The sequence below is a fragment of the Apus apus genome, chromosome 5 (genome assembly GCF_020740795.1).
Source record: "Apus apus isolate bApuApu2 chromosome 5, bApuApu2.pri.cur, whole genome shotgun sequence".
NCBI classification, from domain to species: domain Eukaryota; kingdom Metazoa; phylum Chordata; class Aves; order Apodiformes; family Apodidae; genus Apus; species Apus apus.
In genome coordinates this window covers 33,539,052-33,554,461 of record NC_067286.1, presented here as the reverse complement: position 1 = coordinate 33,554,461, position 15,410 = coordinate 33,539,052, and the positions used below count along the sequence as shown (strand labels likewise).

General features: G+C 36.3%; 1 protein-coding gene across 3 annotated transcripts in view; it reads left to right on the top strand.

Annotated features, from left to right (window-relative positions):
• Window positions 1-15,410, top strand: part of SPRED1 (sprouty related EVH1 domain containing 1) — a 63,008-nt gene that overhangs the window by 14,416 nt on the left and 33,182 nt on the right. Inside the window, exons 1-2 of one of the 3 annotated variants that reach the window (XM_051621462.1) lie at window positions 10,489-10,562; window positions 10,743-10,852. The exons of 1 other annotated variant lie outside the window; for it this stretch is intronic. In XM_051621462.1, coding sequence (XP_051477422.1) covers window positions 10,824-10,852 — 29 coding nt within the window. In that variant the 5' untranslated portion in view covers window positions 10,489-10,562; window positions 10,743-10,823. Of the gene's footprint in view, window positions 1-10,488; window positions 10,563-10,742; window positions 10,853-15,410 lie in introns of those variants that run through there. One more of the 3 variants, XM_051621463.1, reaches the window with a different exon arrangement.

Here is a 15,410-nt window from a genome sequence, read left to right as displayed (position 1 = left end):
TTCAGTTTTATTAGGAAATGCATTGAATTTATGGTCATGTTGGTGTCAACTGCTTGCTTTCTGATACCAAAGTAATATTTTAGCAGCAGGAGAAAGGGGATTTGGAGGTGCTGGTGCTCTTGGGCTTTGGCCTTGAACAAGGACCTCATGAAATGAAAAGAGGGTTGCCTGTGTCACCTTCCTTCAGTCAGGACCAGCTCATTAATGCTTGGAAACTGTTTTTGTGGGTTTTTTTTCTTTATTAAAGGTGCTGCTTTAGGTTAGATACATCTGAGTTGCAAACCAGGTATTTCTTGATTAAAAGTTATGTAAATACGTCTAAATATATCTATGTGTTCCATTTATCTGTAGGTCTGTCTGTCATCTTTGAACGCAGAACCATGTGCTTGCTAGAAGTCAATTGGAACGCAAGGAATTCTAACTTGTTAGTTGGGTCAAGGCAATACAAACTGTAAATGTGACATCATATGGGTTTCAGAGAACTGCTGAGTATTTTAAATTACACTTTTCCCTTCATTGCTGTTAGTGTTGTTGGACTTCTCGTAGGCAATTTCTTAGAAGTAAATGACACCAGGGCTGTTTTTCTTGCATGTAGTGCTTTCTTAGCCTTAAAATCTTAATCATGGATCGTCAGTGAAACTGTCTTGTTTTCTCAAGGTGGGATTAGAGAAATGAAGGTATCAAATGGAATTAAGGGGAGACAGGAAATAGAAGGGCAAAAGTAAACCTGCTACAAGAGCTATCTATGCCTACAAAGTATATTAATTCATTTCCCCTTATTAGATCTGGGCCTTCTGCCAAGACAGATCTGCTGTTCCAGCTGGGGCTTGCAGAAGCAGTAGTGACTGCAGGAGGTGATACAGACCATTCATTTAATTCTCAATGGCATTGACAGTTACCAAGGTTCCCTTCCTTTGGTCAAGTTCTTCCTTGCTAGAAGTTAAAATGAAAGGCAATAGAGACAGTAAGACAATGCTGAAAAGATAGACTGACAAGGCCTAGTTTTAGGTATGCATTTAAAAGTCAATTAGGCAAACTACTGGCATTAAGTATCTAAAATGATTTCAGATGCCTGTCTTGCTACTTGAAAGCTCTTCTTGTAGCAGATTTTAAAGCTTTTTTCATTGTAGTACAGTGAATATTAGAATCCTTTATTAAGACTGCTTCTCATATCAAGTTACTGCCCTGCTACTGAGCACATTGGGTTCTGGAAAAATACTAGTAAACTCCACAATCTAATTGATGTACTGTTTGGAAGTGTTGGAAGCTATAGATAGTTTATCTAAGAAATTGCTTCCAGTCCTACTAGCGGTATCCATGGCACTAGTAAGAAAGCATTTCTGGGCAATTTTTATTGAATTCAGTTGTTAGCTTTCTTGTTACTGTTAAAGAATGCCCAAACACTATTCTGAAACTTCAAAGAAAATGCAAAGAGAAGTTTAAATATCTCTGTGGGCTCTGCAGTTGCCACTTCTTATATGAAGGATGACAGTCTTTACCAAAATGCCTAGTTTTTAAGACAGGATACCATGATGCTGAAACACATTAGAGCAGTGTTATTTATATTCTGCCAAAACCAAATATCTTGCAAGACTTATAAATACACGTTAAATTTTATTTCCGTGATAAACTACAGACTTCTACAGAGATCTGTACATCTACTCAGTGAAACATTTAAATTTTTGCAAGCCTGAAGCCCATGTGCTTGCATAAAATGTTTCTAGTTGCAGGGATATGCTGATTACTCGGTAGTGTGGCAGAAGAGTGTCTTTGTGATTGGTCAGTTACCATTAGGATGGTTGCTATGCCAGGGGAAAGAGGTTTTACATTGAATAGTATTTGATGAGTTGTTTTAAGAAACCTGTTTTGATCTACCAGTGTTTCTTTCCAACAACAACGTCAGAGCTCCCAAGGGCTCTTATCTATCCAAGAACCCTATTTTTAATTTCTGTGAACCCTTTACTTTTCCTCCCCATGAAGATTTATTACTTCTTAAAAGTATCTTCAGTTAGCTACTTTAAGCCTTAAAAGTGGCCTTGTTCAAAATGCTGTGTCTTTTCATCATCCTGTGACAGCAAATGAGCTCCACTGTTTGAGGGGAAAGGCCTGTACTTTGGATCTTGGCTACCAAATAGAGCAGCTTTTCTTTTCACCCCACGGCTGCTGTTAATGTTTCATTTTGCAACTGCTAGAGGATGGGCAAGTAACCGTCCTCATACGAGACAAAAATACAACTGCATTAGTCAGCTGGCGTGGGTTGTTGAAGCAGAAATGTAGGCAGTATTTTCTCCTGGTGGAGAAAAATCCATCACATCCTATTAAACTTGCCATTAGCTGACTATGGGAGAATGTACATTTCCTGAATCCATGATTGCTTGTTGTTTTTACTTTGATGGCTGTCTACTTTAAAACTTGTAATTTAGTCGTAACTATTATTGGATCATGTTACATCTCTGGGGTTAAATCTATTTAACATAGAATCTCAGAAAAGCCCTTAAGAAATAATGGTGCTTGACATTAACTGAACCTTAAATTATTGTGGTGTGAATTAAGGAACCTTTTTCCTGAAGAGTTTCTGTGAGCTTTCTGAAATCTGTATCACCCTGTAGGACTTTTAAGATTTAGTATTTTAACTTTTAGACTATTTAGTATTTTAACTTACTGCTTTTAAATGTGGATTGTGAAGTTTCTTTCAAAGGTGAGTTTGTATGGTTTCTTGTGATTTTTTTTTTTTGGTTGGTTGGTTTTGGCTTTTTTACAGCTGTCTTTTGAAGGCTGAAAATGTTATAGGCTAGTGGCACCTTTGACATCCTCTCGCCAGTGGTCATTGTAAGGTTTAAGTGAGGAAGAGTTGAAACCTTTCAACTTTTTCACACTAACATTTGAGCCCTTATGGTTTTGGGTGTTTAATCCTTGTAACATGCATTTATGACATAAAGCAGAACCAAGAAAATAGAAAGGTGCTTTCTTTTCATAGCTGTGTATCAGTGAAAAGAAAATTGTTTGTATTTGTTATGCTGTAAGTGGCAATTCTTAGTCATGTCTAGAGTAGTGTTTTAGTGAAGGATGAGTTTTAAAGGCAAATACAGATATAGAAAGGTTTCCTCTTAGGGCTTAGTTCCTTATTTCTGTAATTACTTTTGTCCCCCCCCTTTTTTTTTTAATGAAGTAAGGACAAAGAAATGTTCAGATCTTTTAAACTGAGAGGGATGTGTATTTAACCTTAGCATGAGAAATGAATGGTTCTTTAAATAACACTTCTGTTATCAGTATATCGAATGTCAGGGATCTGTCATTGCACCTTACAAGTGCATTAACACCTATAAATTAAAGGTAGAATATTCAGTCTCATGCAGTATCACCTATGTCTTGTCTCCACATTGTGTATGTTATTAGAGTTGAAGAAATGATGCAATGGACAACTCTACTTTAGTTTTGATTGTATTGTATTATATTTTAATACAGGCAGATCTTGGATACAGCTCCAGCTAGTTGGCTGTTGTTTTTCTTTGGTGTTTTTCATTTCTCTAGGGCAGGTAATGGGCAGCACCTTACGCTGCTTTCAGTTTGTGCTCCCTTCTCCCTCTGATATTGTTGCTTCTTGTTGATAAGCAATCTATGTGGTAATAAAGAACTTCAGATCATAGTAGTAAACAGTAAAGTTAAAATAAGATAATTAGATTACCGTGGTGTTATACAAATATAGTTTAGTTATATACTTAAAGACTCTACTAGTTGAATTAAACTAAAAAGTAAAAGTTATGCAGCTCCAGCTGAGGGAGCTATTTTCTGTCAAGTAATTTCCTTGCATGTTCATGTAAATTGTGTTCCCTAAAACTTAGTATGGAAATACATAGAAAATTTTGAGCTGTTTTACGTAAGAACTTAGTTGCTGGACTAAAAGCTGTTGTAAAATGCAACAATTATTTTGTAAGATTGAAAATAAAGTCTCTGTAAAAATCTGTTTTAACTTTCTAGAAAATGAAATGAGCAAGATCTTATTCCAGTGTATTTGATCAGACAATCCTAGTTTTACTGAAGAGATAAACACAACTTCTTGTAACCAGAGGTTGGGCCCTTATGAGAAACTTCTCTGCTCTTTGCTGAGAGTGAGTAGTGGAATTTCTCCTGAGGTGCTGTGTCTGGGGGTTTTCCTATTAGTTTTTTGCAGTTTGGTGTTCAGTAGAACTTTAATGTTTTTCCCTCATGAAAGGAAAATCCATCTCCGCTGCATTTCTGGTTGGCCTGCCACTGCCTGGCAGCTTCCAGGCAGCTATGGAGGTTTTTTTTAGGCTTTCAACCTTTCTCCTATTCAGTTTCTCTCTCCTGCGAGAAGCTCATGCTCTGCAGGCATTGCACATTACACAGACACTGTTTTTCCTTCAATACACTCATTTTCTTTAGCTCAGAGCCTTCATGCATGCTGTCTAATGCATCTGGGTCTTTTTTTTTTTTTTCTCTGGACTACTCCAAGTTGCTTGTAGGCAGCTGGCTAGTTTTGTGTATGGTGAAGTGAGAAGCTTGGAGCACAGAATCATAGAATTATTCAGGTTGGAAAAGCCCCTTGGGATCACCGAGTCCAGCCATCATCCCTACTCTACAAAGTTCTCTCCTAAACCATATCCACCAACACCACATCCAAACAACCCTTAAACACATCCAGGGATGGTGACTCAACCACTTCCATAGGCAGCCTATTTCAATGTCTAACCACACTTTCTGTGAAAAAAAAATTCCTAATGTCCAGTCTAAATCTCCCCTGTTGCAGCTTGAAGCCTTTCCCTCTTGTTCTGTCGCTAATTACCTGTGAAAAGAGACCTGCACTAAGTGCTTGTATGAGTGTGGGCAGGACTGCACTCTCTTATCCTTGAAGCAACATTTCTATAGTTGCTGCTTGTTACTTTAATGTATTAGCAGAATTTAGCAACTGGTCTCTGTGAATACAGAGATGCAAACACTGGTATCTGTAGGCTTTCTGTCATACCTGGATCTCTTCAGATTGAGTTGATAGGAAGCTTGTTTTGCCTCTTACTGTTAAAGGAATTGAAAGAGATTACCATATGGTTTGGTATAGTTCACGTACACAACTGTGATCCAGTAGAGGAAAGGCAAACTCCCAACCCCCTTACTGCTGTTACAGAAAGGAACAGACATGAGGAAGTAGGAGTGAGAACAGATTTCTGGATAGATTGGTAGGCAGTGGGGTGAATTCTTAGCACTTCCCACCAGAAGTTTATTCTAATAGGCATTGAGTTTTAACCGTGTAACTGCTGCTCAGGAAGCTGGAACATGAAGATCAAGAGTAAATGCTTAAGTAGACTAACAGGGCTAATTTCAACTTAAAATTATAAAAGTATTTTTTTCACACCTGAAACAAGGTGTTGATGCTCTCAACCTGTAGTTGTGTGAAATTAATCGTGGCTTGATTTTTGGTTTCGTTTGGTTTTAATTTCTATTTATTTTAAACTTTACATACAGATGAATGTAAGCATTACTGGCTATATCTGGAAAATGCTACTGTAGCAGTATCCTGACTAAGACTTTCACAGAATCACAAAATCACAGAATCACAGAATCCTAGGGGTTGGAAGGGACCTCGAAAGATCATCTAGTCCAACCGCCCTGCCTGAGCAGGGTCACCTAGAGTACATCACACAGGAACGCATCCAGGTGGGTCTTGAATGTCTCCAGTGAAGGAGACTCCACAGCTTCTCTGGGCAGCCTGTTCCAGTGCTCTGTCACTTTCACAGTAAAAAAAATTTTCCTAAGATTCACAGCTGGTATTGGAAGTGTGTGTATAAGAGATTTTAAAGTGATACATCAAATGCAACAGAAAATTTTTCTTGGTTTCTGGGTCTCTTAAACGTAAGGCATAATTTTGCCAATTTGTTCCCATGATGTACAGGAGAAGCACATGGATTTTTATTTTGGACTAATGGCTACATTGTTGGTCATCAGCTTCAGACTGATTTAAACCAGAGTTAAAGCAGTAATCAAAACAAAAAAAACCCAAGCTATTTAGAATTAAAATTTGTGTATGGACTAGAGCAGAATTTTATGGCTCTCCACTGGATTGAAGATGAATTTATATATAAATCATTCCCCAAATATGAATAGTTTAGTTAAGTCTTTAAACAATTGTGTAATTTCACTTCTAATTAAGTGTAGTATAGTTCTGGGCTGCCACTGAAAAGGATAGTTTTCATTCACTAACACAGTTTTGGCCTTCTGTCTAAGGGGCTCATGACTGTAGGTGATTTAGGGCACTGACCAGTCAGAACCATCTTTTTGGGATAATGGATTTTCTGTTTTGGTTGCACAGCCAGCTCATCTCACAGTTGCATACTGGTTTGAGTTAATACAAAGAAGTAGCAGAATTGTGCCCCAAGTCTGGAGGAGGAGAAGGGGGTAGGAATTCAGGCTGGATTTAGGTGAGTAGGTTTAGTTGCTTCCCTATTGTCCCACAAAATACTTTTTGCTGCAGACCTACAGATGCTGAATCAGTGGTAGAACTCAACATATATTACTGTTGAGACATCTCCTATGCATAAACCTTTGCAATTAATAAGGAGCTCACAAAACAAGAAATCTTTGTAGCTTTTATGTGCCCGTTATGTGTACTGTACTCCTATCGTGTAACTGTTCAATGCCCTTTGATTCATCTTGTGGAGATGCATCGTCTGACTGTCAAAATGCTTGCATTAGTGTAATCTGGAAGCTGTTTTCCTTCTAAGTGCCATCGTACTGGAGCCCAGTGTTTAAAGCTTGAAATACATGGATTTTTTTTATTTATTTGCATTCTCAAAAAATACTGAATAACCTTATGTAAATAACAAACCTTTTCAAAGGATGAATAGCTGCAAAACTTGAAGGGTTTTCTTGGTCGTGTTTTTTTTCTTCTCCTTCCTCTTTTGAAGGGGCGAAATTTGTATTTCCTTCCCTTATGTGCTTGGCATAATAACGTGGGGGCACAAACTAAAAAAAAAAAATTGGTGACAATCAACAGTGGTCCATGATGCCAGTAGTACTGCAGTTTGGAAAATGTGTTGTACCAGTAAATTGATTTAAAGAGTCTCCATTTCAAGTAGGTAGTTAACTGTGTAGTCACTTCATTGATTTTGTTTTGTTTTCGTTCCTTAAAATTAATACATGTTTTCTAGCAGATCATGTTAAGTTGTTCATTATTTTTTTCTAGGTTGTTGTTTAAGGCTGCTTTTCTATTTTGTAACTTTTTTTTGGGTCATATTTCCTTGAATATTGGTGTCTGTGCATCAATGAAGGCAAGCTGATGAATCATTTCAGACAAATCACTTTTGGTGATTTCCAAATAGAGGCTGCTGTAACTCCAATAATAAGATCCTGGATGAGTAGTCTTAACCCTTGCTGAGTCTTACTGCAGTTCAGACTCCTGAATTCATACAGTTGGACTACAATCTTTAGTATTGCTTTATTGTAAAATTATTTACGAATACAAAAGTTCCGCCAGACATGCTGTTATCAGTGTTTTAATATGCAGCAAGATAGTGCTCATTTATTTGATGTCTGTATTCAAAATACGAGGTTTTATGTGGATTAATGATATCAAAAGCTACATGCAAATTACGTGTGCTTATGATAGTTTCTCATATTGTGATATATTTTCAGTTGTATTTCTTGAAAACCGTGGTTCCTCTGTATCTCGGTTTTCATGACATTGTGGGTTAAACTTTTATCAGTGCTCAGAATCTCTGTTTTCTGTGCTACCAGAGGTAATCCCCTTCCATATTCTGGAATCCAAAGGGTTTCCCTTTGTGTATTCAGTCATTGCATAAAGGAAATTAATTTTGTTTTTTGGCATGTGAACTGGGCTTTACTAGATACAGAGGACCAAAACCTCTCACAGTAAGAATTTAGAGAAAGAAAATGTGTATTTCTTAGGAGGTAGCAAACTCTTGGTAATTTTGTTACATGTTTGGTGCTCATCATTCCACATGTGTGAAGCCCCAAGAAAGGGAAAATTTAAGACCTAGTTTATGCTGAAACTGCAGAAAGTGATCAAAAATGCCCAACTTTGTTGTTTAAATCCTAGGTGCTCTTACTGCAATTTGTGGCTTAATCTCAGAATACATATATGATGTAGAGAAGCAGGCATGTTCCAACTGGGCTGTAATGTGACTGGCCCCTGCTTTTCCTGATACATACAGACTTAGGTAAATGAGAGTTTGGTAACAGTTTTTGATGATAAAGGAAACACACACGTGTTTAGACACTGCTCCAGAGCTTGTGTTGAAGTATCATACCTACTGAACCACTCTTAGCAGTTGCTAGATAGCCTTGTGACAAAAATCTGTCATTTACTGATGAAGGTTGGATAATCGATCTGAATTGAAGTTAACCTTTCTTCTGGATTACTCTTGATGTACATCGGCTATCACTGAAAAGTTGCAGAAGTGGTGGAGAAAGTGTGTGGCAGGAGTAAGTGATCACGGCAAGAGAAGCATGTAGAGTGCTTCTGGCAACAATGCCAAATCATAATTAATTAAGTTCTTATAATAGTAATGGTAGTTGTATAGTACGAAAGTTGTCTTTGACTTTTTAGTAGAAGATAGTGTAGAACTGTCAGTAGTTTTGTATTCTCTCACCAGCCTCCAATAAAGGACCTCCTGAAATCAGACTGCAGAAGGTGGTCACAGAAAAGATGAGAAGAAATCTGATCACTGTGCATTTTCATCTGTCTCTGCTTACTTACTGTGGAAATACTTCTTAAAACCTTTCTTTCCTGTCCTTCATGATCTCAATCAGTTTTCCACCTGTGTTACTTAAAACTGCTAAAGTTATATTAATTGTAATACAATGTTTTGTATTTGCTGGAAATTACGTAATCCATGAACAGTTAAAAACTGAAAAATCTCAGTATTTTACTGTGGGTTTTTGTTATTTAAACCAATCTAGCCAAAATTTTACTACTTTAGATTTACCTACAAGATTTTATATTTCTCTTTTAATGCAGAAAAAAATCAGTGTATTATAGGAAGCCATAGCATGAGAATTGCATGCTGAACAGTGATATGTTTCATGATTATGGTTTTCTAATACAGTTACAGTAAATACTTCATGACAATGCTGCACACATTGAAGAAGGACACCCAATTTTTCTTCATGTCTTCTTGTTTGGGAAAAGTAGATGTTGTTTCCCCTCTCTCCTCCTATTCCTCTCCTTTGTTTTTTTCCTCTTTTTTTTTTTAAATGTTACTTACTTGGTAGAGAAGAATTTATGCAAGCAATACTCTTCCCCTCCCAATATTTTCATGTCACTTTTGAAACATCTATTACTTCATTTTTGTTACTTGAGTCCTGGCATTTTTAGCTCCCCTTTCTTCCCCTTAAATAACTCTTAGGCAATCTTTTATTTTTTGTGCTTCCTAAAGAAACAAATGTGTCAGCTGTTTTTCTTTAAACGTCAGCTTTTATGTGAAATAGTCAATATCCTTTTTTTACTCTGTCTTTTGTGAAAATGCCTCAAATAGATGGTTGTGGTGAGTACCAAGTCACACAGCACTTCCCAGTCAACATATGGGTGGAGAAAACAAGGATGAGCTACTTCAGTCATCAGGTAGTTGAAATTCAGGGTAACAGTTCTGAAATCCTTTGATTCAAGCAATCATTTCACTCTTGAGTTTTCTTATAGTCAATAAGTTTTTTAAAATAGTATGTCTTTAATAACACTGTGAGGAATGGCTAAAAATTGAATTATGTCCAGGAATTACTGCATGGCTAGGAAGTATTGCCTTCTCTTCAAGCACAGTAACTTTTTGATGTTTGAGCAATGAAAATTCAAGAAACAGAGCCCTCAAGAACACTATTCTACATCCTGTATGTAGAGCTCATATGTGATGAATGCATTCTCAGTGTTGGGTTGCGGACAAAGTCTACAGAATTCTGTCACATTAACTTTTGTGATACAACCAGTACTTGAGGCTTAAATACTTAAATAGTGAAAAATTTAGCTCCAAATTTAAAGATTAAACGTTACCATCACTATGGAAGTGATTTGTAATATGTTGTTTGACCTGGCCTTTAGAATGCATGATAAAATGCTGGTTACTTTTCTTCAGCTAGTGAAGCAGTTAATGACTATTTCTGGTTTATTTGGATTATTTTGACAGTGTCATTGCAGATAAAAGTACTCAAAATTAATTGTTATTTATAATAATGGAAAACTATTTATACTTCTTACTGTTTTAATAGTAGACCCTGTGCTTGGGATGTGAATAGAGAATGCCCTTCTCTTGCTGAAATAAGAGCAAAAGCCCATAACAAAACACATGGGTACAAATGAAATGGCCAGATTTAGATTCCTGTTTGAGTTTTATCCTCACTATCTACACCTATTTGTCCATTCCACCAGTTTAATTTATATTTATTGAATACTTAATGTCTTTTTCTGTCTCTCTAAGCAGAGATATTTAATTTTTTGTTTGTATTTCTTCAATTATGCAGTCAGGATTCATTTTCAATGCTGTTAAATACAAGATGACGAATACTTAATTGTGGAACGACTTAATGTGCATCTCATTAACTTAGTAAGATTTTTAAATCTTGTACTTTATACTGGGTTTTACAAACTTCTATTATACCATATTTGTGTCAGAAGTAGCAAATAGCCACGATAGTAATCTGTTTTGTCTAGTAAAACTGTGCAACATTGAGCTGCACCAAAAAAATCTGCCTGTTTCTTTCTACCTGACATTTTTGTCTTACAGATTGATAGAGCAGAAGAACCTTTCTTTTACTCCTTGCTTGTACTCTGCTGTCGAGAAACCGTTTCAAGCTTGCTTTGTGCCATGTCACACTTTATTGATGCTCTAATAAGGTATTTTGTGCATTTTGACTTAGCTATCTCCAGCACCTTTTTTAGAACTTCCTCCTTAAGGTGAAGTCCCACCCTAGACCCGTATCTTCTAATAATATTAATGGTTTTGAAAAATCCAAAGAGGAAGCACAACAAGATGTAATCATAGCACTAAACATCTCATGATCTCAGAGTTGTAACCCTTTGTTTAGGACTTTGTTGTAGCCAAAACAAGGAAAATGTAGCTGGTTCGTCCCTTTTCAGTTGCCAAGTAAACTTAAGAGATTCAGTGGTTATTGCAGGAATTCTCATGACTACCTATCATTTATGAAGTGTGACTGTATACTTGTTTTTTTAAATATTTTGGGGCGGGGATATATGTATACTTTTTATTCCTTTTCTCTGCACTTGGTTACAAGTTTCTAAACTTCTCTTCTGAAGCAGCAGCAAATTTGTGTTCATGCATGACCATTGTATTCATTACATACAGCTTTTTGTAGGAACTTGCGAGAAGTGTTGCTTTAGCAGTAGGTTGGAGTGGGGAATGTAGTTACACAAGGCTTAGTTACACTTTTTTTAAAGCACTATTAACATTGCTATGTCTGACCTAAAGGCTTCTGAATCACTTAATTCGATGCTTGAGACTCACTTATTTCTATGCTTTAGACTGCTGACTAGGGTGCTAATTATTACTGAGATTATCAAACATAGATCATACAGTTATATACTGGTATGTAAGTCACATTGTTCATGCTGACATATTCCAAATATGAAGGGCATATCATTAAAACATTTTGTATGATCGTGTGAATCCTGATGGATTATTGTAATAGAAATCTTTGCATTTGTCTTTCACTTATCTGTGTCAGTTTATTTCTTCCATCCCAAGTATTAATGGTTTGTTAAAACTACAAAAAGACTGATGAAAATCACAAAGTATGTTGCTGCCTAGCAAGGGAATGCTGGCTTCCTTTTGGTCACTGGCCATAGACCTTTAAAATAGATCTGTAAGTTCACAAGCTATCTTCCTTCAGGCTAATTCAGATTTTCTTTTTTACTTTGGTGCTATTTGTTAAGCATTTTGCAGTTTGGCTTGTAGTATTTCTGTTTTGTTAGTGTGGACATTTATGATTTGTCCATTTATGTGTGTGTGAAACATCGCTTTGGATGTTTGTTGTTTCCTTGTTTTGTGAAAAGCAGCAATTTAAGGATTTTCCTAGAATACAATTTTGTTTGCAAGATAACTTTCATATGGGCAGGTTAAAGTCCTTGAAAAGCCGTGTCAGTGTAAATTTTGGGACAAGCTTTAGATTTAACAATATCAACAAATGATACTACAGTTTTAATTCGCATAGTTTTAAAATGCTATTTTTTTATACAACATCCACTAGCAGTCTCAACTCACTAAGACAGTTAAAGGAAGAGTATTTATTCTTCCATATTCTTCCATTTATTCTTCCATAAATGTATTGCTAAAAGATTGTATGTGGCATGTATGTATGTAGCAGCTCACAAGCTAAGCTGTGTATACTGTATACCAACATGCACTCATGCTTTTATTGAATTACAATCATTACAGATGGTCCCTGTCCCAAAGCATGTATAGCCCAGGACAAGCTGAAAGAAAGAAATTCAGACGTAAACATAAATTCAGAGGCAGTTTTCTGGTGTGTTGGGGGAAGCATAGCATGGACAATACTTGTATGGTCCTTTCTTTTGCTAAAGTTTTGAGGTGTATTAGGAGGAGAATAATAGCTTTTTGTCCATTTGCAAAATACTGTTCTTACAAACAAGGAGTGAAATAAAAAATACATAGGTGCTTGTTTGGAAATAACCTACTCACTACAGCTGACACATACATTCTTTTGAGTAACTAAAATTGTTCATAATGAATCTTGGTATGGTCTTCTTTCCATGTATTAGTACCTTCATCTTATTTTAGTGGTCAAGAACTTTATTACAAAATGACTTGTTGATTAATGCATTCACATCTCCTGTTAACAGGGTCTCCAAAGTCCTGCTATCCTTAATCTTGATGACTAGATGACAAATAGCTTTCACTACGAGTGTGATCTAATTGTACTTGCATACTTGAGTGAAGCTCAGGGACTTTGTGAGTATGTAAGACTGTGAAAAATGGCCTTAAATAGTTGTTCAGATACAACTATTGCTTGAAAAACTGTCCTTAAATTGTGTATTATAAACTGTGGTAATCATTACTAATCTGAGGAAAATAAGAGACACAATTGAATCTGTAAGCTTCATTAAAAAAATAAAATAATTCCTTCTAGACTGGATGGAAGTTGTCTGATGACATTTACTGGAAGTGTCAAGTTATCTTAGTCTCAGTGGAATCTGCCTTAGGCTACAAATTTGTGCTTGTCCGAAGTTTTCTAAAGTGCTGCAGAAAATTAAAAGCTTGTCTTCCATCGTTTCTTTAGTTGTTTCTCTGTTTTTGCAAGGTTGGAAAGAAATGTTAACTTTCCTTATCTAAAAAATGAACTCTTTCTCATGCTTTATTTGTGTGCTTTTTCATCTTGATCTGCATGTTTCCGTGGTAAGCAAGTTGCAATTAATACATGGCATCAGTACCCCATAGCTTGTTTGCTACATAATAAGAAACGAGTAGTGATTTCACAAAAACTGAAGAAGTACAGACAGTTGTGTTCTAAATGCAGTGAAGAGTTTCCTTTGGATCATCTGAAATTCTTGAGTAAGAAGGAAGAAAAAATACTAGAATATAAATAGAAAGGAGATCCTAGGCTGAAATAAAGAGTGGATATTTCAGGAGTTCGTGGCTGTCAGCTTGTAAAAATAAGGCAAATATAGAGTTTTCTGGAGAAAGTCCATTAAACTTGGGGGTCTTGTGATTATTAGGATCTAACCACTCAACTTATGTTATCCTGTCTGCCTAGAATTGGGTGGAATTTAATCCAGGAGTCCCTGGTACCAGCAGCCCTTTATTGATAGGCAGGCAGCTGTGAAAGTAATTAAAAAGCATCTTCTGTGTCTGGCTCATCTCACCAACTCTTAGAAGGGGTAACACTACATACAGTTCTTTTAGTTCTGCTACATGTGTCCAAAACCTGTGGACCCATCTTTGAATGTTGCTTTGGTTCTTTTTAAGTTCTGTGGGGAAGGGTGGAAAGAAAATAGCACCTTATGTCATATATGCAAGCAATTAAAAAACCCAAACAAACTGACTTTTCTAAGAAAATATGCCTTGATCGTACAGTGTTACAGAATCCATACTATCAGGAAAACTCAGGCCTTCAGAAAGCAGTTTCTTTAAAAGAGGTGGAAGCTAAGTATGTGTCGTGATCTTGAATCTGCTAAATTACTATGTGATTTAAAGAATCCACATGGATGACATACAGAAGTAATAGAAACTAGCTATAATTAGTATATAAGAGGACGTACTGGGGAGCAGGGCTAAAATGTTATTAAAGAAATGTCAAATATCTACTTTGTGTGTAATTTTCATGGTTTTCAGATCTTTTCAACAGCTTCTCTGTTTTTCATGTGCTCGTGTGCTTTGCAAAAGCTCTTGGGGTAGTAGCCATTTTTCCTTGCAGCATTGGTTACTTTATGTGATCACAAATCTCAAGTTGTCTGTATTCAAACAGGAATGTGGTTCTAGTGCTACTATTTTTTTATTATTATTTTTTTCTGATGTTGTGTCCAGGAGAACATTTCATAATATCAATTTACTGTTTCAACAATTTTCCCATTCTGGACACCTCATTTTTCTCTCATTTTCCCTTTTGAATTTTAGGTGCCCTGTCAAACACCTTGTTTTACAAGCCTCTTCTGCTAAATAATAATTGTGTAATCAAGTATTTTTGGCTCTTCCAGATACCAGTTATCCCCTCCTTAGGTAATACTGTTTCCCACATAGCTTTTTCCTTCTGCCATTTTGGGTTCAAGCCATTTTTCTTGTTAGTTCAGGATTCTGTTAGTAGGTCTCTTTGTTTTTGTTCAAGCAGCAATGTTCCATTCAGATTTTTTGGCGAAGTCCAGAGCTCATTCAGTACATCAGAGTGAGTATCAGTATACTAAATGTAGCAGCATTTGTCTGTAGTTCCTCCTGGATATCTGTTTTCTTGCTAAGCTCCTCACAAAAATTAAATACCCTAGGTGTAGTAAGCCACACATGGTAGCTGTGCCTCCTGTCTTCCCTGTGGGGAAAACCTTTTGCCTCTGTCTTAGAGAAAATCTGCGAAGTTTTAGCTTCTTACCAGCAAAATAGTTCGGTGTATATTCTGATTTGCTGGTACAATTTTGAGAGAAGAGTAATTGTTTTGTCAGGCAGAGCCTCATATAGTAGCTGTTACTATGGCAAAAAATATATGCAGCAGTTTTCTTTTCATAAAAATTAATAGGCTATGCTGTCATGTTTTCTTGATGTAAAATGTCTCCTTTAGTCCTCATGCTGTATTTGCATCTCATTCTGTTGTAAAGAAGTCATTAATGTTTTGTGCCAGTGGCAGTCATTCTCTGAATCTTTAGTAACAAAGGGCTTTATATCATCAGCAGTGTACCGATAGGTTCATGTGATACTGCTGAAATTATTTTTTGT